The 26,031-nt window shown below is 39.6% G+C and overlaps 1 protein-coding gene across 1 annotated transcript; it reads left to right on the top strand.

Moving 5' to 3' along the window:
* The first annotated feature begins 3,317 nt into the window (after positions 1–3,317).
* LOC138363416 (uncharacterized) lies at positions 3,318–20,931 on the top strand. The gene is made up of 3 exons (XM_069322504.1): positions 3,318–4,313; positions 9,609–9,665; positions 20,791–20,931. Exons 1-3 carry the CDS (start codon positions 4,012–4,014, stop codon positions 20,792–20,794), a joined length of 363 nt encoding a protein of 120 aa, XP_069178605.1. The 5' UTR covers positions 3,318–4,011; the 3' UTR covers positions 20,795–20,931.
* Positions 20,932–26,031: the final 5,100 nt, after the last annotated feature.

The following is a 26,031-nucleotide window of genomic DNA, read 5'->3' as shown; positions in this document are numbered from 1 at the left end:
TGCTTACAGCCTCTGATACTGCTATTGAGTTCAATAGGTTCTTCTCCATTGGGTCATCCCTTGCAAATGATATTCCATCTTCCATGATGGAATATCATGGAAGTACTGATGTTCAGGACTATCTTACAGGTAACTATCCACAGTCTCTGTACCTAAAGCCTACAAATTCCACTGATGTTAATGAGATAATCCTTTCCCTTAAAACCAAGTCTAGTGCCCTTGAGGAGATACCAACTTTAATTTAAAAAAAAAACTCCATATCTTTAGCTCCTGCTATTGCATTGCTCTTCAACAAGTCAATTGAACTCCAAACCTTTCCAGATATTCTAAAAAAAAGCGAGAGTAACCCCTGTCCATAAATGTGGTGATCTCACTGATGTTAACAACTACAGACCTATATCAATCCTGCCAAACTTGTCAAAAATATTTGAAAAACTAATCTACAAATAGCTTTACTCTTTTCTAGCCAAACACAATATACTTAGCTCTTGTCAATATGGCTTCAGACCCAAAAAAAAGCACTAACGATGCACTTATTGGTATGATTAACTTGATACATGCAGCTCTTGATAAAAATGAATTCCCTGTTGGGTTATTTGTGGACCTGCATAAGGCTTTTGACACTGTCAACCACCAAAACCTTCTTCTTAAACTACATCATTATGGAATCAGAGGTCACTCCCTGCAATACCTCCAGTCTTACCTTACTGACAGGCTCCAGTATGTTCCTGTGAATAATTCAATTTCTCCCACCCTACCAACCAACATTGGTGTACCTCAGGGCAGCATACTTGGCCCTCTCCTCTTTCTCATCTACATTAATGACCTTCCAAATGCCTCCCAACACCTCAAACCAATTCTATTTACTGACGACACAACCTTCATTTACCTTAACCTGTGGCTTTAAATGTCACAGTGAATACTGAGCTAAATAAAGTCCTTTTAAGGACTAAGATCCCGGGTTAAGGGATCCTGTATGCCAATAGAGTGCGCCTGGCAGTATGGGTTCAAGTCACTTCTGGGGTGTGAGTTATCAGTTGCATATAGTCCTGGGGACCATTCAGGCTTGTTTGCATTTGTGTTCCTCACGTGTGCCCCAAAGAATGAGGTGATTTGATAAAATACCATGCCCATGATTACCAACCGAGTGCCGGCGGGGGAATGGAAATAGCCTCAGCTACCATCCTCTTTTGTCCGGTCGTGTTGGTCGAGCAGTTAAGGGATCCTGTACGCCAGCAGAGTGCTCCTGGCAGTATGGGTTCGAGTCACTTCTGGGGTGTGAGTTTTCAGTTGCATATAGTCCTCGGGACCATTCAGGCTTGTTCGCTGCCTGTTCGCCGTATGCTGCCCGCAACCGGCAGCATACTTTAGGAGAATACAGAGAATTCTCCTTCTTTATACAGGAGAAGGACTTTACCTTCTTCTGGCAGGGCAAACCACCAGAAGAGGTAAGGGAGCATGGCGTTGGCTTTGCCATCAGGAACAGGTTGTTAGGGTCCATAGTACCGCCTATGGAGGGGTCTGCAAGGATCATCAAACTTCAGCTTCATACAGCAGTAGGAAAGGTCAGCCTCATCAATGCCTATGCACCAACACTGACCTCCTCTACCAAAGCGAAGGACAAGTTCTATGATAACCTCGGCCTAGCTCTCAGAGACATACCTCAACAAGAGCCAGTCTTCCTCCTGGGAGATTTTAATGCAAGAGTTGGTTCTGATCACAGCTCTTGGCCTTCCTGCCTGGGCCAGTTTGGATTTGGGAAGATGAATGAGAGTGGGCAGCGCCTCCTGGAGTTCTGCTGCCGTCATGATCTCTGCATCACCAATTCCTTCTTCGACACCAAGCCCCAGCATAAGGTTTCCTGGAGATATCCCAGGTCTAAGCGTTGGCACCAACTCGACCTGGTGCTTACGGGGCGTAGCAATCTGAGAAATGTCAAACTGACCCGCAGCTTCCAGAGTGCAGATTGCGACACCGACCACTCTCTCGTCGTTTGCAGAGTAAAGTTCCAGCCCCGGAAAATCCACAGAGCAAAGAAGGAGGGAAGACCACGCATTAACGTAAACAAGACCCGTGACCTCACAAGGTGCAGGAATTCACTGCTGCGCTGGTAAATGCCCTTCCTGTACCACCCTGTGATAGCGCAAGTGAGAGGTGGTCACATCTCAGGGGAACTATTTTCAACACTGCCATGTCCACCTTCGGTAAGAGGCAGAACAAGTCAGCAGATTGGTTCGAGGCCAGTGCAAAGGAACTGTTACCCCTCGTACAGGAAAAGAGACGAGCTCTCTCATCCTACAAGAACCTGCCCTCAGAAAGGAACCTACAGGCCCTCCGTACTGCCCGCAGTAGAGTTCAACAAACTACGAGGCATTGTGCTAACAATTACTGGCTTCGACTCGATCTGTTCCAGCATCCAGACTGCGACCACTGTCGGCAACATAAGAGGCATGTACGAAGGGATCAAATAGGCAACAGGCCCTACACGAAACAGGACGGCTCCTCTAAAGTCAGCCACTGGAGAGATCATTAAAGACCGTGATCAACAGATGAATCGCTGGGTGGAACATTACTCCGAACTCTACTCCAGAGAGAACTTGGTCAGCGTAGAGGCTTTGGATGCAATTGAATGCCTGCCCATCATGGAAGAACTTGATCTTGAACCAATTGTGGAAGAAGTTGAGAAAGCAGTGGATTCACTTTCCTCAGGGAAGGCCCCAGGAGACGACGGGATTCCGCCTGAAGTTCTCAAGTGCGCTCGTGGAACACTTAAATCTGAGCTTCATGAACATCTGTGCCGGTGCTGGAGGGAGGGCTCGGTGCCACAAGACATGAGAGATGCAAACATCATCACACTACAAAAATAAAGGTGACAGAAGCGATGTCAACAACTATCGCGGCATCTCCCTCCTCAGCGTCGTTGTCAAACTCTTCGCCAGGGTCTTAGTCAGGCTTCAGATTCTTGCCAAAAGAGTGTACCCCGAGTCACAGTGCGGTTTCCCAGCAGAGAGGTCGACCACTGACATGGTGTTCTCCCTGAGACAGCTTCAAGAAAAGTGTAGGGAGCAGAGAAAAGCCTTGTACATCGCCTTCATTGACCTTACAAAGGCCTTCGACCTCGTGAATAGGGACGAACTCTTCAAGATCTTGGCCAAAATTGGCTGTCCACCCATCCTACTCAGCATGATACAATCGTTCCACAAGGACATGAAGGGGACAGTCGTGTACGACGGCTCAACTTCTGAACCATTCAACATTAACAGTGGTGTTAAATAGGGGGTGAGTTCTTGCTCCAACCCGTTCGGCATCTTCTTCGCGATCCTCGTCAAGCATGCCTTTGGAACAACCATAGAAGGCATCTATCTCCGTACAAGATCTGATGGAAAGCTCTATAATCTATCCAAACTCCGAGCAAAGACAAAAGTACAGATGCGAATCCTCAGGGAGTTCCTCTTCGCCGACGACGCAGCGATCACCACACACACAGCAGAAGGCCTGCAGCAGCTACTCAACCGCTTTGCCGCAGCCTGTTCCGCATTCGGCTTGACAATCAGCCTGAAGAAGACACAGGTGATGGGACAAGATGTCAATAAGCTACCCTGTATAAATATAGCAGACTATGTGCTGGAGGCAGTTCACGAGTTTGTGTACCTGGGCTCCACAATCTCAGACACCCTTTCCCTGGACACTGAGCTCAACAGGCGTATCGGGAAGGCCGCAACAACACTGGCCAGGCTCACAAAGCGCGTTTGGGAAAATGCCAAACTGACAGTGCACGCAAGGCACAAGTCTACATGGCATGTGTGGTGAGTACACTTATCTACGGCTCGGAATCCTGGACCCTGCGCTCTTGCCAGGAGAGACGGCTTAATACCTTTCACATGTGGAACCTGAGACGCATCCTTGACATCACGTGGAAAGACCACGTCACCAACAATACAGTACTCGAGAGAACAGGAGTCCCTTCAATGTTCGCTCTCCTGAAGCAGAGAAGCAAGGGATGGCTGGGACATGTCACACGCATGGAAGATGGGCCGCATACTAAAGGACTTCTTGTATGGAGAACTGGCATCAGGAAGGAGACCCACCGGAAGACCTCAGCTGCGTTTCAAAGATGCCTGCAAACGCGACCTCAAGCAGATGAACATCGACATCAACACTTGGGAGGCAGCAGCTGCGGACAGATCTGCCTGGAGATGTAAAGTGCAGAAGGAACTCCAGCAATTCGAGGATGAACTGAAGAGGCAGGCGGAGGATAATAGATTTCAGAGGAAGTTTCGACCACTGTCAGACGCACCCGCTTCTATGTTTGGGTAAATTTATCTTCGTAGTATTTAGTTTTGGCTCTTCTAATTATTTTAGATAGCAATGATGAGTAATTCTTTGAAAATTCTTTGAAGACGATTCCTAACCTATACTTCTTTTCAAGGTCATGTTTTTTATTAATGGATTTAAGTATTGCCTTTGTAAGCCAAGGATTGTTTAGCCTTTTAGTTGTGACTTTTTTCGTTAGCATAGGACAGTGGGTATTATAAAGTCTGAGAGTTTTTTGAAGAAAAGATTGCACTGCTAGGTTGATGTCCCCATGTTACCTAATTCAGACTCCCAGTTGACATTAGCAGCAGCAGCTATAAAATTGCCTATAGCAGTTTCACTGTGCAGCCTAAAGCTTATCTCCCTTGTCTCTAGAGGTGGTTTGTTAATGTTAGGAGAAATGTAGGGTGCTATCGATGATTATCCCTGAAGTAAGCGGAGTTTATATGTTGGTCCAGATGTGATTAAGAGTCGTGGCAGTACCATCAGTGATTCTAGTAGGTCTAGTGATTAAGGGTATGAGGAAGCGGGAATTCACACAGTTGAGAAAACTAGCAGCAGTAGAGTTTTCAGGCTCGCAGAGGTCAATATTAAAGTCCCCTGTGATAATTAGATGGTTTTTATTCAGTCTGTTATCTAGTATTAGAATTCTAAGGTTAGAGTTGAATTCGGACACATCAGTGTTAGGAATTTTATAGACTGCACCCACAGTCAGGACAGACTCAGCATCCTTGACTCTGAAACTGGCAAAGATATACTCCCCACAGTAGTCTCTAGTTCTAATTACTTTTAAGCATGTCGATTCTTGGTGGTAGTAAAGAGCAATACCACCACCTCTCTGAATTGGTCGACAGTTGTGAATTGCTGAGTAGTTAGGCATGTTAAAGAGTTAAGTAGTATTTTCTTTTAACCATGTTTCAGTAAGTATAATAAAAGAGAATTTGTTGTCAACAGTTTCAATCAAGGCACTAACATCATCGAAGTGTTTGCTTAGAGATCTTACATTCAAGTTAATTACAGAGATATTGTGATTATGTGTTAATACATTGTTTACATCATGTTCTGTAGAATATCTGCAATTTTGATCGTTAAAGTGATGATTGTCATAGATACTGGATAACAGGTTTAGTTCTGGGTCTATACTTGTTTGCATAAGAAGGCTAGTTGTAGGAAAACAAGGCAAAAAAGGCAATTACAAAATAAACAAATTTTGATATAAAAGGGAGGGGGGAAAGATATAAATATATCTGCTGAAATAAAAATATATAAAAATATCAATATAAAAATAATCAATCTATATCTATATCTAATCAATAATCAATCTGCTATATAAAAATATCAATCTGCTGTATGGTGTCTGTTAATCTTGTTTAAATTACCAATCAAGTTGTCAATGTAATCAACCAGAGCTTTAATATACCAATGTGCTTTAATATACTTACTAATCTCTGTCATCTCATTTTTTTTCTTGCAATGTATCTGCTATCATTTTATTAATTCTGCTAGAATTTACCTACTTAAAATTATCTGTTAGATTAAGGACCTGCCCGAAACGCTGCTCGTACTACTGTAGTGGCTTTACAAGATTGTAAATACTATGCTATGTATTCTCTCTAACCCAATGTACCTTCTTGTATATAAATAAATAAATAAAAATAAATAAAATAAAATATAAACTAAGACTATACAAGACAAACACAAAATGAACAAAAAAAAGAAAAATGAGGTAGATTGCTTACTGTTACTGTTATATTACTTATATACTGTTATGTAAGAGATAAACTTAAGTCATAAAAAAGTGGGTAATGAAACTTTTTATCACAAAAAGGTGATTTTTGTTTTGTTTTTTTAAGTACAGTATATTTACACAAACAATAGGGACACATAACCTTTAGAGAATCATTAAATTGTGTCGTCCATGATTTTTTTTTAATTTTAAATTAATGAAGACTACAAAATCATCTCTATACATTTTACCTTTTTACCTACGAGAAATAAAAGCAAAATTTATCTAATCTTCTTTTAGGATTCACAATTTATATTGTCACTGACTTTCATTAAAAATATTCAGGTTGACACTTACCTCGGCTTACATCTCTACTTACATGAATGCTCGGTTAGTTACTGAGTTACGTGAGCTTAGCATTCACTTATAATGATAATCCATAAATTAATAACATCAATGGAGATATTAATATTAAATGGTAACAATTTCTCTTTACAAAAAAAGGTATATTACAAGAAATATCATACAAAACTAATGACAATGTGGGGATAATTGATACACATGGCCATGTTATGCCCTACTTGAGGTATACACACTTTTTTTCCTTAACAACCTGGAAAGGTAGCTCTTCTTTACAGATGCTCCTCTTTACCTTTGACTAGGATCCTCGACCATACTTTCAAAAGTCAAGGTTGATATCACTTGTTATTTACATACCTAAGGTTGATGTCAAGAAATATCACATAAGGATGACAGGCCCAGGGGACATTCTCTACCGTATAAAAAGGAGATATGACAATTCTGAAGTTTGGCAGGCCAAAAGTAACATTTAACTTGACTTGCTGCTCTTGCAATGATTTGTAAATATTTCAACTCGTCCAAGTACCCATTGGGCAGTCAACCCATCAATATGGGCGGAAAATCTGGTACTATCACTTGAGCCACTTTTTGCATCCACAGTAGTTAATGATATACTTACATCCAAGTTACCTAAAGCTCATCCAATGACTTTTCATCACTGCAACACTGTCTCCACAATACTTGTTTAGGCTATTATGTATGCTCATATCCAATGAAATACCTAAAACATAAGTACGTGTAGCAAATACAGCTGACAGCTGTATTTGGTACAAGTGACAGCTTCTCCCCCGTATCAACCTACCCTGGCTTTGCATCTTGGAGAGGCCACTCCAAACCGACAACCAGAGCGCAACTCCATAGTCTACTGAGACTGATGAATGCCAACTACTGTACCAAAATAAGATACCAAGTCTAAAATTCTGGTTCACTGGGCACTGTATAACTGGGGCACTGGTATATAGCTGAAGGACTGATCCCAAATATCTTCTGAAACAAATCAATTAAATAACTGGCAGTGAAGTTACACTGTACAACACTTCAATATACAATTACTTTAAACTATCACCTCCAGCTGCTAGCTAAAGCAGCCATTTCTCCCATTCTCCATACATTTTGCTCAACAAAATTATATTAAATGCTCCATAAATTAAGGTTATCCACAGCATATCTACAAATGAAACTCCACAAGCAAAGATTCAGGAAAGGTTAGTGAAAACATTTTTATGACAATGACCCAGTCACGATCATCCAAGGTTCCTCCTACAAGGTTCTATTTAACGTCATGATGTTTAGTCGAGTAGCCGAAAAATCATTCTAATTACCTGACAATATATTATATAGCCTGCCAGTACTGTATTTAAAATATACTATTTTCTCTCTGGGGTATTTTAGCCAAATCTAGTTAAACTAATACCACAAATAGTACAACATTTTTTTAATACTATTAAGTTCTCAAATATTCTCTCATTCCCAAAAATATCTACAATCTAACCTGTAATGTAAAGACATAAGATATACTGTACACCAGACTCAAATAATATAATAATTTATCTTCAAAATTATCCACCAGAATTTAAGAATATGAAGAATGACACTAATTCTAATGTAAAATCTCTAAGCCAGCACCCAGCAACACAATGAATAAATTTTGACTAATCATACTCTGTTTGAGCCACTATTGAGGGACAAAAAAAAAGCTGAGTCCACAAACTGAATAAAAAACAAAATTATGACCATTTTAAGATATACTGTACAGTACTGAATCATATGGAACTAGGAGAATGTCAGAAAACATGAATAAAATATGTATGATAATACTGTATTTTCAAGGCATTTTTGTTTTTGTACCACTGTGCCCTGAGGGCCCAGTGGTACAAGTTTGTGGGACAAATATTAATATAATCATAGAGGAGTAAAGCTGGGATAGAGATTATGCTGAACTTATATATTTGTGGAAATTGTATTTCATTTGCATTGTTTCTAACAGAAAAATAAATACAGTACCATATCAAAAGAATGGTTTTCTACATGTGGAATAAAGAGAGTAATCTTTAACTCTTATTTCTTCATCAGAAAATAGTCACTATTTACTTTTTTGTGTTGAGTATTAAATCTTTTCAGATGAACAAAGCATAAATTGACTTAACATAGATTGCATAACATATCAGAGTTAGACTTAACAAAAGCTCAACTGACTTTGATTTCAATAAAATCTTCATGATAATTTTACAAAATTCCCCATAAGTACAGACTACTGTATCTCAAAATAATATATACACACTATTTTGTTTGCCACTGCCAACAGTGACTACATGCTGCCAGCCAACATCAGCAATAGTGAGCAATGCCACAAACCATCGTTTCCCTATACAGTATAGTATTACTATACTGTATACTGTATGTTTTCTTCATGAATACAGAAAATGTACATGTAGTGATCTTCCTTGGAAGGTGTATACATTGTGTTGAGACAGCGTGCACCTTTCAGTGTAATAGTCTCTAGGTTTTACCATCCACAGACACTGAGTAACGGAGTGTGAGTTCCTATCATTAACTACTCTGTGCCCTTCTTCAAAGCACTGATTCCGTTACATTCGAACTTTGATGAAAAGTACTGAACTCGCAAAATAATGGGAGTCCTGTTGAAAATTTTTACCAAATTAAAATTCTCAATGAACTTTCCACAGAACATCCCAGAATGCAGGTGTTTAATAAAATTGATCCTCCATTATAAAAATTCAGTCAAGACTCACTTGCACTCTTTACTTTAGATCATTTTATAATCTTGTGTCCTTTTAACAGTCACTACTCTGCTACTGTATCAAGTTTCATTTATTACTCTAATTATGGAAATATATACCACAACAAACAAAAAATGTGGTGCACGTAGAACGTTCAGTTATTTTTCTGTAATATATTACGTAGTAATATTTTTTTGGGGGGGTAATGAGTCCCACACCTACTCTCAAAATATTTGTTAATGTATTAGCTTGACTTCAATCTTTCAAGTTTCCTTACTTTTAAAACTAAAATACATTAAATGTATAACTCGGCTATTAACAAACTTTAACCAAAATTATATACGGTACTTAAAAGAATTATACCTCATATGCAAAAGACCCCAAGCAAATTCTTGAATACCAAAATCAGTGTTGCTAGGGTAATGTTCAATGCCTTTAACTCTAGAGTATTGTATTTGCTTTTACAGGTATGCAACTTTTCTCCAGCTTCACATTCTGGTTACTGATAACACAGGATTAGAGCTGTAAGTATAAACAAAAGGTGATTTACTGTATCAAAAGAATTCTTTTTAATAAAATTAACATTAAAAGTACTAAAATTCTTGAACTTGTTATTTGTTACACATGTAATTATCATTTATTTTTATCCTATAATAATGAAAAATTAAAAAAACTATAGCTCAAGGATTTTTGTTACCAGCCATAAAAATATTGCCTAGCACTGCTTGAGTAAGATCAGTAGGAAATGCTTCAAACACTTTCTAGGGGTTAGTCCTGGTGGCTCCCTGAAGCTCTCTTGCTGAAATTGCTCCATACTAAAAAGTCACATCAGTTGTATTAGTTCTGTTTGGCCTACTGGGGACCAGAGCCCGAACCTGGCATCCCTTACAGGGATGGGTGCAGGGAGGGAGTGACAATTCACTCCCAGCTCCATGTGCAGGGAATAAATTGGCAGCTGCACATTGGGAGTTGTAGGCAGCTGCCTACACTATCTGGAGCCTTCACTACAGAAGACTACATGGCATGTTTGCACTTGGTGGCAGTCTTGCATGTTTGGGCAGCTCTGTGAGGACATGGCACTACTAGATTCCTCTCTTGGTGTTGAGGCCTTGGCTGTCTTGCTCAAAATGCACACCATTTTTCTTTAGGTGACTGAGATAGGAGACATTCAGCCTTCCTCACATGTCAATAGGTCATGTTGGCCCATTCTTTAGTTTCGGCTTGGTCTCTTGCCCTTGGTCTCTGTCCTGTCCTTTTCGTCGTGATTGTTTCTTGATCAGCATCTCGTGCCCAATACTGTCGTTTCTTATCTTTCGGTGCAGGAGGAACTGCTGTTGCTTGTGTTGTGTCAATGCCTTCATGGAGCTGTTTTACAAGTTGTTGTGTTTTTTCACTTCCAACCTGCTCATGCTCTTCCTTATCCATTCTGGTTTTTTGACTGGGTTTTGGTTTTCTCTCCTTACCTCAGTTTACAGTTTTCCCTTCAGCTCGTGACATATTTCTCAAGAGTTTTTGTTGTCTCAAATCCAGCTGTAGGATAGGAAAGCTTCAGGCTCATCTTCAGAGGTGGTGGTTCTGTCCTTTTGGCCCCTAGTAGGCAGTTTGTTTGCCGCTTTCTACCTCTCTTCTGGCAAAAAAATGCATTAGCAGGCTTCCAGAGGAGTCCTTTGGTGATTGATGCTTGGTTGGATAGGCCAAGTGTACATCATTTATTGTGTCAGATGACGGCTGTTTGCCACTACCTGCAGACTACCGGTCCAGCCTCGGTGGATGCTTTATTGGTTGACCCTGTTTCTTTTGTTCTCTGCTAAAAAGTTTGTATTTCTCAGGTCATCTGCACTGTAGTCCCCTTAGATCCATGATGTTTGCAAGTACTTAACTTTGGCCACAGTCTTCTCCAATATATCTTGGGCTCAGAAGTGGGGCAGGGAGAATATACCTGGTTGATGGGGTTCTGGGAGTTCTACTCCCCAAGCCTGCCCCGAGGCCAGGCTTGACTTGTGAGAGTTTGGTCCACTAGGCTGTTGCTTGGAGCGGCTCGCAGACCCACATATCCACCGCAGCCCAGTTGGTCCGACAATCTTTGGAGAAAATGATCAAGTTTTCTCTTGAAGTGTCAACGGTTGTTCTGGCAATATTTCTTATGCTCGCTGGGAGGATGTTGGACAACCGTGGAAAGAACACGATATGTTCTAACAGGATTCTGGCAGCCCAGTATTTAGTCATTGCTCCTAGTCCCAGTCAGTTGTGTGTTGCTTTGAGCCATGTCTCCCAGCCTGGGTTAGCTTTGTCCTAGTGCCTACTGCCTCTCCTTATCCTAATTTTGCCTAATTTTTTCTGTGGTTAGCTTCAGGAAGCCATCAGTGGGGTCCTCCCAGAAACCCCGAGTTGAATGCAATAAAAACCCCTCTTTCTGGAGGAACCCCAATTCCGCCACCCCCTCCCTCCTGGTTTGTTGGTTCACCGTGGGGTTGCATCAGCCCCAGAATCAAGATGGGAAAACTGGCTTTGAGGGCTGGAGCCAGGCCACTTAGCGGTGGTAAATGTTACTAACGAGTCTTGAGCCAGTTTGAGTGAATCTCTTATCCTACTTGAATCGTTTATGTATTTGTTTTGCAGTATTGAGGCTTCATTTTCTGTGAACCCTCCAATTGTCTGTAAAGCTTTGCTGACTTTCTGGAGGCCTTTTACTTCACTTGTCACTTGCTCCCTTCGCCTCTATGAGGGAACCAGGTTCTGGCTCTAGTCCTCAGTAGGTCAAATCAAACTTTTTGTAACTGACGCAACCTTTTAGTATGGAACAATCTCAGGAAGACAGCTTCAGGGAGCTACTGGGATTTCTCCAAAACCAAAAAGAGAGGCATTTCATTACATTCCATGCAGGGTATATAAGTACTGTATTCAGAAAAATTATTGCATATACATGTATACTAGTTGCTCTGTGCATGATCTAACCAATGATTGAAAAGTGCCTCTTAAATTTTTTGTTGTTTTGTGCAGCATACAACTGATCATGGCAATATGCAAGTATAGTAATTGAGCAGTTCCAGTTCTTAGACTTAGTGCTATCTAGGAGTGTTTTATGGACTATTTATATCAGAGTCAAGTGCAAAACAAAAAATAGGCTGATAATATGTAAATACTGTATTTACCTGTTATGCATTGCTTACAAAGTCTCAAATATAAAAAAGGATGCTAGATTATATTGGACAAAAGTGGGCACATTTGCAAACACTGATCTAACCTGGAAAATTTAACATTCGGTTTATTCCTTAAGTCGGCCTACTATGCAGACATCCGGTAGGAAACATCAATTTGGGGTTGAAACATTCATATGAATTAACTAAAAGCAATCTCCTGAAAGTCATTCACATACTGTACTACCAAACAATGATCAAGTAAGTGATTATCAAAAGGTACCAAGAAACAATGATCAAGCAACTGATGTAACTCTTCCAGAAGACGGAGTTGTATACCATACAAGGCAGTATATAGATTAGCCTTGTCTTTAATCCCCATTCACAATTTATCCTGGAAAATCCATGAATAGCACTACTAGACAGCAGTTTGGGCCCCCTGCAATTATTTCTCCATTACTAGTGTTTTTTAAACTACAGGTTATAAAAAGTCACTACATTTTACTAATAAGAAAACAGCCCACCCCATGCAACACCGATTCATTTTATGCTATTTGTCTCATTGTTAAAATATAGGAATTTGATTATTGATTACATGTAAAAAAGAGACTATCTGATGTACTGTAATGAGGAAATACTGGGAAAGAATGCTTACTGCCTTTTTACAACACAATTTATATGCATTCCAATAAGTTAGTGGTAATTACATAAAGTAGAACAAGATATATACACTTACCTGCCTAATTATCTTACATGTATTAAGTAGATGCTGGGTATTTCATAACTGTGATCAAACAATGTACTTAATCAAACAAATACACTAAAGTCACAGATCCACAAACCATGCTTTACAATTTACAAATATTACAGTGCATCAGTCATCTTCAATAAGTCAAAATATATTATAATTCATTTTAATTACTGTATATACAAATGAACACACAATTTAGGTAAATAGTATAACAAAGATGCTTAGTACAATGTATGATAACATAATTAGCAGAAATAAATTAGTAGAATTAGCTATATCAACTACAGTACAAACTTTATAACCAAAACAAATTATTTGAAAATGATTAGCTAAATTCAATTGCACCATTTTCAATTACAAACTTTATTAAAAAAATTGTATTCAATATGCAAATGTATTATTTAATCTGATATATCACAGAGAAACTAAAGTTTCTATCTCATCATCTAATGTGTTGCCAAATATCTTACTTCACTACTGAAGAATCTGTTCACAAAAAGAATTATTGCTGTTTATAGATAATTCATCACCAAATCACTCAGGTTAATAAAATGTCCAAGAACTATCTACAAGTATACATCTATCAAAGGAACGCCTAATATTTATGTTGAATTATCCACGGCATCATCAATTCTTTCCCTAAACAAACTCTTAAAGTTATTATATGGAAGCCATGAAATCATCTAGCCAGCGAACACCCGATTAATGGATGAACCATCATTAAATATTTTAATATTAAATTGCATTGTCAAAAAATTAACACAGAACATTATAACATAATTATTATTGTGTGTGAGTGTGTAAGTGTGTGTATGTTTGTGTGTAAAATTACCTAAGTGTAGTTACAGGATGGGAGCTACGCTTGTAGTGTCCAGTCTTTCCAGCACTCTTTGTCATATAACGCCTTGAAACTACTGACGGTTTTGGTCAGCCTCCACCACATCACTCCCTGATGCATTCCATCTGTTAACTACTCTGACACTGAAAAAGTTTTTTCTAACGTCCCTGTGACTCATTTGGGTACTCAGTTTCTACCTGTGTCCCCTCATTCGAGTACCCCCATGTTAACTCCTTTCGATTTCTCTTAGAATTTTGTAGGTAGTGATCATGTCTCCCCGAGCTCTCCTATCTTCCAGCGACATTAGGTGCATTTCATGCAGCCTTTCCTCGTAACTCATACCTCCGAGTTCTGAGACTAGCCTAGTGGCATACCTCTGAACTTTTTCCAGCTTAGTCCTGTGCTTGACAAGGTACGGGCTCCATGCTGGGGCCCGCATACTCCAGGATTGGTCTTACATATGTGGTATACAAAGTTCTGAATGATTCCTTACACAGGTTCCTGAAAGCAGTTCTGATGTTAGCCAGCCTCGCATACGCCGCCGATGTTATTCTTTTTATGTGGGCTTCAAGAGACAGGTTTGGCGTGATATCAACTCCTAAATCTTTCCCTCTGTCTGTTTCATGAAGGACTTCATCTCCCATTCAGTATCCTGTTTCTGGCCTCCTGCTTCCACTGCCTAGTTTCATTACCTGAGACTTGGGTTAAACTGTAGTAGCCATTTGTTGGACCATTCATTCAGTATGTCTAGATCATCTTGTAGCCTCATAACTATCTTCCTCTGACTTAATCCTCCTCATAATTTTTGCATCATCAGCAAACATTGAGAGAACAAAGTCTATTCCTTCTGGGAGATCATTTACATATATCAGAAATAGTATAGTTCCAAGGACTGAACCTTGTGGGGCTCCACTGGTGACACTTCACCAATCTGAGACCTAGGTACTCCCTTATCCACTGGAGTACCTTCCCTTTCACTTCTGCCTGCATCTCCAGCTTGTGTATTAAGTCTCTTGTGTGGTACTGTGTCAGAGGCTTTCTTGCAATTCAAAAATACGCAGTCTGCCCACCCTTCTCTTTCTTGCCTGATTTTTGTTGCCATCAGTGTGTACTCACCTAGTTGTGCTTGTGGGGGGGTTGAGCTCTGGCTCTTTGGTCCTGCCTCTCAACTGTTAATCAACTGATGTACAGATTCCTGAGCCTACTGGGCTCTATCATATCTACATTTGAAACTGTGTATGGAGTCTGCCTCCACCACATCACTGCCTAATGCATTCTAGCTGTGATGCATGTGTGTGAGAGTGAGTGAGTGAGTGAGTGAGTGTGTGTGTGTGTGTGTGTGTGTGTGTGTGTGTGTGTGTGTGTGTGTGTGTGTGTGTGTGTGTGTAATTACCTATGTGTAGTTACAGGATAAGAGCTACACTCGTGGTGTTCCGTCTCCCCAGCACTCTGTCATATAACGCTTAGAAATTGCTGACAATTTTGTCCTCCACCACCAACTCACCTAACTTGTTCCCACCGTCTACCACTTTGTTTATAAAAGTAAATTTTCTTATGTTTCTCCGGCAGCTTTGTTTCCTTAGTTTAAATCTATGACCTCTTGTTCTTGAAGTTCTGGGTCTCAGGAATTCTTCCCTATCAATTTTATCGATTCCTGTTACTATTTTGTACGTAGTGATCATATCACCTCTTTTTCTTCTATCTTCTAGTTTTTGCATATTTAATGCCTCTAACCTCTCCTCGTAGCTCTTGTCCTTCAGTTCTGGGAGCCACTTAGTGGCATGTCTTTGCACCTTTTCCAGTTTCTTGATATGCTTCTTAAGATATGGGCACCATACAACTGTTGCATATTCCAGCTTTGATCTAACTGATTTTAATTTGATGCTTCGTAAAGCAAAGACAAATTTATCTCACATACAGTATATATTTGTATAAATATAATATTATATATATATATATATATATATATATATATATATATATATATATATATATATATATATATATATATATATATATATATATATATAAAATACGTATGTATGTGCGCAGAATAACCACATGTGAAAAATAGAGAATGCTTAACGTGTTTTCGGCTAATTCGCCTTCATCAGAGCAAAGTAGAATGAAGATCTTCTTCCTTTTTTTTTCAATTGAAATTAAATTTTGTGAAATATACGATGAAGGCCCACAAACATTCATACCAAAACAGAGATGCAGACCTAGGGAACAGGGTTCAACAGAAATTGCGAGAAGACCAGAGATCAAAAGACACAAGCATGGAATCATTATAGGAAGAGGCCAAACCCCCAAACATATCAGCGATACAAAGATGCGAGAAACAACTACACGTCAGTAAGGAGAGAGGCAGAGAGGAACTTTGAGAACGGTATAGCAGACAAATGTAAATCAGATCCAGGCCTTTTCTATAAATTCATTAAAAACAAGCTGCAGGTAAAGGATAATATTCAGAGGTTGAAAATGGGGAACAGATACATGGAAAATGAAAGTGAAATGTGTGAAACATTAAACAAAAATTTCCAAAGTGTGTTTGTACAAAATGAGATCTTCAGAGAACCAGACACAATAAGAAGTCCAGAGAACAACATAAGAGTGCATAGAGGTGTCTAGAGACGAAGTGAAACAAATGCTCTTGGAGCTAAGTAAGAACAAAGCAGTTGGCCCAGATGGAGTTTCACCATGGGTTCTGAGAGAATGTGCACCTGAGCTCAGCATTCCACTTCGGCTGATTTTTCAGACATTCTTGTGTACAGGAGTTGTAGTTGATGTGTGGAAACAGGCTAACATAGTTCCAGTCTACAAAAGTGGCAGCAGGGAAGATCCCCTCAATTATAGACCTGTATCATTGACAAGTGTAATAGTTAAAATATTGGAAAAAATAATAAAAACTAAATGGGTAGAACACCTGGAGAGAAATGATATAATATCAGACAGACAGTATGGTTTTCGATCTGGAAGATCCTGTGTATCGAATTTACTCAGTTTCTACAATCGAGCCACAGATATTTTACAGGAAAGAGATGGTTGGGTTAACTGAATCTATCTGGACCTAAAAAAGGCTTTTGACAGTGTTCCACATAAGAGGTTGTTCTGGAAACTGGAAAATATTGAGGGGTGACAGGTAAGCTTCTAACATGGATGAAAACCACCACCACCAGTCTCCGTGGAGTAGTGGTAAGACACTCGCCTGGCATTCCGCGAGCACTTTGTCATGGGTTCGTATCCTGGCCGGGGAGGATTTACTGGGCGCAAATCCTTAACTGTAGCCTCTGTTTAACTCAACAGTAAAATGGGTACTGGTTGTAAAAATGATTCTTCGTGGCGGGGATCGTATTCCAGGGACCTGCGCGAAACGCTACGGATACTAGTGGCTGTACAAGAATGTAACAACTCTTGTATATATCTCAAAAAAAAAAAAAAAATCTGACTGATAGAAAAATGAGGGCAGTAATCAGAGGCAATGTATCGGACTGGAGAAATATCACAAGTGGAGTAACACAGGGTTCAATTCTTGCACCGGTGATGTTCATTGTCCACTTAAATGATCTACCAGATGGAATACAGAATTATATGAACATGTTTGCTTATGATGCTAAGATAATAGGAAGGATAAGAAACTTTGATGATTGTCATGCCCTTCAAGACCTGAACAAAATAAGTACACTGTATATGGAGCACCATCTGGCAAATGGAATTTAATGTAAATAAATGCCATGTTATGGAATGTGGAATAGGAGAACAAAGACCCCACACAACCTATAAATTATGTGAGAAATCTTTAAAGGATGGACTTGAAATGGACCATTAAAAACAAAGGAGAAGATAGACCATATCAACACTTTCGGCAGCCTCCTCCATGGAAAGAATCGAGTCATTATCATTATCATTGAAGGACTACCAGTTACAAAATCAGCATGTAACTCGCAGAAGCTCAAAGCATTCATAGAACGGTCGGCCGGTCGGGACAGCACGCTGGACTTTTGATCCTGTGGTCCTGGGTTTGATCCCAGGCACCGGCGAGAAACAATGGGCAGAGTTTCTTTCACCCTATGCACCTGTTACCTAGCAGTAAAATAGGTACCTGGGTGTTAGTCAGCTGTCACGGGCTGCTTCCTGGGGGTGGAGGCCTGGTCGAGGACCGGGCCGCGGGGACACTAAAAAAAGCCCCGAAATCATCTCAAGATAACGACAAATGGAAACCATCTCAAGACCGATAACGACTCACATCTTCACAGATGGATCAGTTGATCAAGAAAGAGGTTCTGCTGGGGCAGCAGTTTACACTAACAACCATGAAGCTTACTGGAGCATAAATAGTGGGTGCTCAACATTGCAAACAGAATTATATGCCCTGAAGGAGGCCATAAACTATACAATTCAGAATAATTTACATCATTCATACCGACTCTAAATCTCCACTCCAGGCATTGTCAACACACAGATAATATACAACTCCCCAAATACATCCAACATATAGGAAAAGAAGCCCATAATCTAAGGCTATCAATCACCCTAAATTGGATACCAAGTCACATTGGCATAGATGGTAATGAAAAAGACTCACTAGCAAAAACTGCCACTGCTCTACCTGTTGTACAGGTTCAAATACCTCGAAGTTTTTCACAGATTAAGGAGCAAATCAAGAAGAAAATACTCCCAACTATCAAAAGTCTCCATAGAGCCAAAGTAGCGGAAGGAAGATCCACTGTGATATGGAACGAACAAGCTACTGGGTATTACTCTTTCAAGCCTGACAAAAACATATCCAGAGACATTGCAGTAGCCATACACAGACTCAGACTTGGTTACAAGTGCTGCTGGGAGGTAATGAACCCAATAGTTAAAAGAGTGTCATATCTGTGGAACAGAAGCAGAGGCGCCACTATTGCACTACTTATTGGAATGTGAAGCTACTGAAGCTCTGCACATCAAACTAAACATTAATCCAATGACAGCAGCTGCATTAGATGCACATTCCACAGCCACTACAATGATTAGAAAAGCCGTTAAAGAATGGGATTCACTAGTGAACATTCTGCACCTACATCTGCAACCAAGTTAATGTTATTAAAACACGAGTAAAACAGAAGCGAAAAAGAAACAGGGAAAAGGGAAGAAACCCCACCTCCATTTAAAACTTTGACCCTTATAGTAACAAGGTTATTGCGAATAACCGAACTCAATTACGAGCTCACCATAGCCCGTGCTACATAGACATTTCGTTCTAAGTAGCTAAATCTAAAACAACAACAACAACAACAACAACAACAACTTTAAAGAATTCTGATAAAGAAAGAGATCTAGGGGTGGTTCTAGATAGGAAACAATCACCTGAGGACCACATAAAGAATATTGTGCGAGGAACCTATACGACACTTTCTAACTTCAGAATTGCTTTTAAATACATGGATGGCAAAATACTAAAGAAATTGTTCACGACTTTTGTTAGACCAAAGCTAGAATATGCAGCGGTTGTGTGGTGCCCATATTTTAAGAAGCACATCCATAAACTGGAAAAGGTGCAGACATGCTACTAAGTGGCTCCCAGAACTGAAGGGCAAGAGCTATGAGGAGAGATTAGAAGCATTAAATATGCCAAAACTAGAAGACAGAGCAAAAAGAGGTGATATGATCACTACGTACAAAATAGTAACAGGAATCGATAAAATTGATAGGGAAGAATTCCTGAGACCTGGAACTTCAAGAACAAGAGGTCATAGATTTAAACTAACTAAACAAATATGTAGAAGAAATATAAGAAAATTTACTTTCGCAAACAGAGCGGTAGACGGTTGGAACAAGTTAGGTGAGAAGGTGGTGGAGGCCAAAACCGTCAGTAATTTCAAAACGTTATATGACAAAGGGTGCTGGGAAGACGGGACACCACGAGCGTAGCTCTCATCCTGTAACTACACTTAGGTAATTACACACACACACATCTCCAGGAAGCAGCCTGTAGCAGCTGTCTAACACCCAGGTACTGCTAGGTGAACAGGTGCAACAGGGTGAAATAAACTCTGCCCATTTGTTTCCACCTCGGCCAGGAATCAAACCTGGGCTCTTAGGACTACGACCCCTGAGTGCTGTCCACTCATCCACGAAGCTCCCCGTGTGTGTGTGTGTGTACACACATTTTATTTTTTGTTCTGGACCCCTATTTGGATTCAGGAATAATTTGGATTAATTATTAAATATTTGTTTTTTTTGCACTATATTACTACATGTTTAGGTTTTCTTATAGCAAATGATACAAAACATTTCTACATATTTGGACAATATATCAACAAATATTTTTACATATACAGTAAATAATAAATTATAATGTAATTTATACTAAAAAAATATTTGTGTATTGTACATACCTTCATATAGTACAAGCTGGTCTTATTACCTAGTGGCAGCAGAATGCGGTTACAGTACTCTATTGTGTACAACTGTACAGTAAAATAGTCATGTTCACATTGTGTTGTACTGTAACTGCATATTTAAAAATTGCTGTAAATAAATGTGCAATACTAGCAATGAACAGGACTTAAATTCTTGCATAAATCACTGGTAAACAGCATCATCCAAATCATATTTTATGACTATTTTTAAGTCAGAAATTGTATCTACTGTTCATTCTCTAACAAACTCCATGATCTGTTTTTTTTTTTTGTCAGATATAGTACTAGCAGTAATACTGTGCCATATTCCTCTACCAGCCACTTCCCTCCTCAGCTGTAGTCGTGTTTTATTTTATAATTTGGTATTCTTATTCGTCGTAAGAAAGTTCTGTTTACAATTACTGTACCAGATGCCATTTAGCAAGAGTAAAAAGGTTACATGGTTTCAACTTGCAAGTAATTATACTGTACTAGTATCAGTGGAATTGATTTGAAAGAAATGTAAAATTATTCCAGATAAAAACAAGAGTGGTGCTTGGGGAACCAGGATTGCATAGATAAATCAACCAATGAAGAATGGTCTGGGTGGTGAAAGAAATTAATTTTAGTCATGCAGATTGGTTCAGTGGAGGGAGGAGGGTGCAAAGAGGACTCGGGTAAGTGAGGCTGTTCCAATACAAGGTCACCAGACTTTGGTACGAGGAATATTCAAACTAGAAAGAAGATATCACTCCGGAATACAGGTAGCCATGACAGGAGAGTCAGACCAAAGCTTTTTTTTTTCATTATAGGAGGAAAAGGAAGTGGGAGCTGGCTTTTGCTTCTGGCCAGAATAAGTGGTTATAGGCTAGAGAGGGGTGGTCATTATGTACTGTATATTGTAATGTCATTAACTACAGAGGCATGAAAATGAGTCATAACTTGGGTGCTTAGTGCCAAACACATGGAAACTATTTCGGATGAGAATTAGAATAGTAGGTCGAGGTCTCCTGCTTAACACTGAGCAGCATGAGAATGTGTGACATCCTGGAAGAGGCCCTTCCATTGTGGTTGATCCCGTGTCTCAGAAAAGGGCATGTAATTCTTGTTTCGGGTAAAGAATGGCTTGCTTGTATTTAAAAGTGAGCATAGGACTGAAAGCAGGAAAATCACAACTACAATAGCATAAATGCAGCAAACTGATAGGGTTATGCCAGCAAACCCATCATGGCAGGACTTATCGCAAAGTAGACAAAAGAACAGGGCACTTCTGCAAGGTGAAACCCCATGGCCAATATTTCAACAAGTATTGCACAGAGGCATGGAAAGGACATTTTGTTGGACAGATCATCTGACTTTCCTAAGGACAACCAAGCTTGGAAGGATGTGACTGTGTAAAGTAATTTCAGCACACATATCAAGCTTACCTTACTAGGATAATGGTGTGCCTTTGTCACTAAATCTTAATATCATTAGAGCAGTCTTAAAGATCCTGTCTACTTCCAACGGAAAGATGGGCAAAATGATTGTACCTACAGTGGTATTCATCTGGACATTCTTGGTGACTATTACCGGAACTTCACCGATGTGACTATCACAGCCTTCCCTGGGTTATGGGGACAATTTGTCTTTGTAGCTTGCATGGCCTGATCAACCTGTCCTCTTAAAAATAACGTCGCTTTTGGTCATTTGCCCGTATGGCCGAAAGTGGACGTAATTTGAAAATGAAAATAAATTTGGGATTTTTTTTTCAACGAGAGTAAATTAAGGGTCCTTTGGTAGGTTAGGTGGGCAGGAAATTCTCATAAAGTATCAAAACGTTATGAAAAACGTTAATTGAAAGTTTCCTCTCCTAACCATTCCGAGTAGGCCGGACAACTCAAACAGAAACGGGACAGTACGTCACTTTTGTGAGTCAATTTCATTTCAAATTACGTCCACTTTTGGCCATAGTGCACATACGAGCGAAAAGTGACGTTATTTTTAAGAGGATGGGTTGGCCTAATAGCCATCATAGCCAGGTTGAACGGGTAACCCAGGAGAAACTTGTAAATTTCTTTTGAAAACTTCTCCTGTTGTGCCAGTGACACTTTATACATTTGTTGGCAGGAGACTGAAAAGTCATGACTTCTGGTACCTATACTGGTAGAAGAATGAAAAGAATTCTTTGGTGAGATCAACAAGTGTTTATAAAAACAATTTGGATTTTAATGAGAGTAAACCATGCAATATATTTCAAATTTAAAAAGAAGCAGAGCAAATGAGATTGGAAGAACAAGAGGTAAAAATTAAAGAGAACTAGAAATGCAAGGGAGAGAAAGGTAACATTGCTAGAGGGATGTAAACCTAGTGTATTGGAGAACCTAATAAGAATAATTAATCTAAGTTAAATTTAGTGTATGCAATGATTGTTATTTAGGCAAGATGAGAATGAGTTTTGTAGACTAGTTAAAAATCTTAATGAAGTGTTGAGAAAAGGCATAAAAATAAATGAGAACAAATCAAGTTATGGTGATGGAGAGATGAAACTGTGAAATAAATGTGCATAATATAGTCTTAGATGTGAGCCACCATTTAAACACCATTGTCAGTCTGGGATAGGAATTGGCAAATGTGTATAAACATGAAAGGAACAGAGGTGGTACTGAATCTTGTGTATGGTTGTAAGATGATAATAGGATACAAACATGAAAATTCCAGGAGTTAGAACAGTGGAAATGGACAAGAAATGAACCATGTATGTTGTTAGCAGAATAGAATAAGGAATGAAAATGTAATGGAGAAGTGTATTGCTCAAAAAGCATTATACCACAATATTGAGGAGAGCACATTGAGATGGTTTAGACCATGTTGGATGAATGGATGATGGGAGACCGGCAATGTGTGTATTCAAGCTAATTTGAGGGCGGGCAGAGAAGCGGAAGGCCAGGTGGAAGTTAGGTGGACATGCAGTGTGTGGAGTATTTGTTTTCTCTACCACAGACATGGCAATACATTTACAATGCTAATCAGTATATATACATTTTCTTCTGTCCTCTATGGACAGGGATAGAGATCTGCAAAAACATATGTGGGTTATGGTGTGTATAAACAAACAATATAGCAAAGGACATGGCAGGGTTGTAAGAAAGGCAACCTTTTTAAAGTGTTTTACTGATGAAACAAAGCTGTTAAATGTTTGACTTGGTGCAAAAAGCAGGATTTGAAACTCCTGCCCAGGCAGCCACCAGCATAGAACATGCATAGCAGGCACATTCACCATGGGTGAACCGACCTTTCTAAACGAATGAAAACAAGTGCTACAATCCCAAGTACATTTAGTGATTGGAAAAACATTAAAATATAACCGTTAAATGTCGAAATCCAGTTCGAGATTCTATAAGGGATTATAACATAAAACTTGAAACTCAAAAAATTAGAACCTATTTGTAGGATGGATGAACGCACCTTGGGACTCTGCCACTGTGGGCGAGGTGGTGAAACAGAGGGGGGGACAAAATAAGAGGGCTCACGTCCTTATTTGTGTAAATCCTTTGCAGCATTGAAGGAGCATGAAATCTGTAATCCATAAGAGTACCAATGCAGTGCGAAAGGGAGTGCCTGTTACAGAATATTGTAGGATGTTATTAATCAGAAGGGGTTTACAATACTGTACATGTTTATGAATGTCCCAGTTAACCCTGGCAATGTTTTGATTCCAGCCTGTTGTGTGGAATGTTATAACCTGTGGGATTTCATATAGTTTATGTTCTATAGAGTATCCCAAGAGAAAAAGTACCACCCTGTTATCAATTCCATGTAACAAAATCATTATTACAGTCCTCTTTGTAAACTATATATTGAAAATGAAAAGATTGTCAACTGTACACTTTGAACTAATGAAAATTCAAATGTTTAAATTGTGAAGGATTGAATATTATACCCCCTTGTTGATGAAGTTATCTTGTTATCTTGAGATGATTTCGGGGCTTTAATGTCCCTGCGGCCCAGTCCTCAACCAGGCCTCCACCCCCAGGAAGCAGCCCATGACAGCTGACTAACACCCAGGTACCTATTTTACTGCTAAGTAACAGGGGCATAGGGTGAAAGAAACTCTGCCCATTGTTTCTCGCCGGTGCCCGGGACCACAGGATCACTAGTCCAGCATGCTGTCTGCTCGGCCGACCGGCTCCTTACAGTGATGAAGTCCTGGTCTGCCATACAATTCTAGTTCCTATCTTAGAACCCATTCTATGTTCTGAATTCCAGAAATGTTAAAGATAAAGGAATATAGCTTCATGAAATTAATTCATAAAAGCTCTTAAAATAAACAAAGTTTTAAACTTCAAACCTATTATTTAACCTGGTCTTTTGTTCTGTATTCCTAGAAGTGAGAGGGACGAGTTCTGCCATGAAGGTACATCTAATTAAGTACAAGGTATAATATGTGCTATTTGAGTGCATTGTTTGATACCCCCGAGGCGGACTCGACCCTCTCGTACAAAGTATGAGTAACAAACATGCTTTGTGCCCTTACAGGGTGGAAGCAGTTTGTGAGGGAGTAAATGCATTTATATCTACTGTACAATACTGTATATATGACATGTTATGAGGAACACTACATCTGCCTCCTGGAGTGATGCACTACATTGCATTTTTAGTGAAATTACAAATGGACATTAGATATTTTAAATGTTTGTATTATTTAATATTAAAATATTCATTTACTTTATTCCTCACTTTTTTCTCTCTGGGCTTGTGCCTCTCCTCTTCGAATCTGGCGAAGAACTCCCAAAGCCCTTTCCAGGTATGCTCCAGAGGTAATCCAATTAAGTGGAAAACTGGGTAATAAGGTATGTAATGATGCATATACTGTATACACAAGTTGAGAGAATCCTGGCTTACTTAGAACCATTCCATCCTAGACTGCCCAAGCAAATGAAATGTTACTACCCATGATACTGTGGGTTTTCAGTTTATATATCATAGACAAAGGGTGGGTTATAACCTCTGTTGTGGTGCTCCATGGAATATCTTAAGGTTATCTTGAAATAATTTCGGGGATTAGTGTCCCCGCGGCCCGGTCCTCGACCAGGCCTCCACCCCCAGGAAGCAGCCCGTGACAGCTGACTAACTCCCAGGTACCTATTTACTGCTAGGTAACAGGAGCATCAGGGTGAAAGAAACTCTGCCCATTGTTTCTCGTCGGCGTCCGGGATTGAACCCGGAACCACAGGATCACGCGCCCAGTGTTCTGTCCGCTCAGCCACCGGCTCCCCAGGAAGGTTAATTATCCAAGTACAGTACAGTAGTTACTTTTTGAAACCATCCTTATGTGAGTATGCTGGCTTGGTTGAAGGAGCAATAGCCTCATACTTTACAGGTCCTAGCTTAATCACCCTAAAAATCCAAGATAATCAAATGTTATATCCAACAATATTGTGGAGTCTGTAATATTAAAATATAATTTATATAATATTTTATATTTTGTGTCTTCAAAATGCCATCACCAGAGTAGCAAGACATGAGCAAAGTGATGAACAGGGAGGCTAATGGCACAAGAGCAATGACAAAAACATTGAGACCATCAAAGTACTGTACAGAGAACCAAATAAAGCTATTTACCAGAGGTTTACACAGCACTGTAGCCTGGGGGGGGGGGGGGTTAGCTGTTGGTCGCGCACACTCATAGCTTTTATCCCCCCAAAAATAATACAAACTATGGGCTTTGAGGACTTCAAAAGTCAACTTCAGGGTTGCTGCAGAAGTTTGACATGATAATAATAATATTGTAAATGC

This window comes from Procambarus clarkii, chromosome 11, assembly GCF_040958095.1.
Source record: "Procambarus clarkii isolate CNS0578487 chromosome 11, FALCON_Pclarkii_2.0, whole genome shotgun sequence".
Classification (NCBI taxonomy): Eukaryota; Metazoa; Arthropoda; class Malacostraca; order Decapoda; family Cambaridae; genus Procambarus; species Procambarus clarkii.
This window is presented reverse-complemented; position numbering and strand designations above follow the sequence as displayed.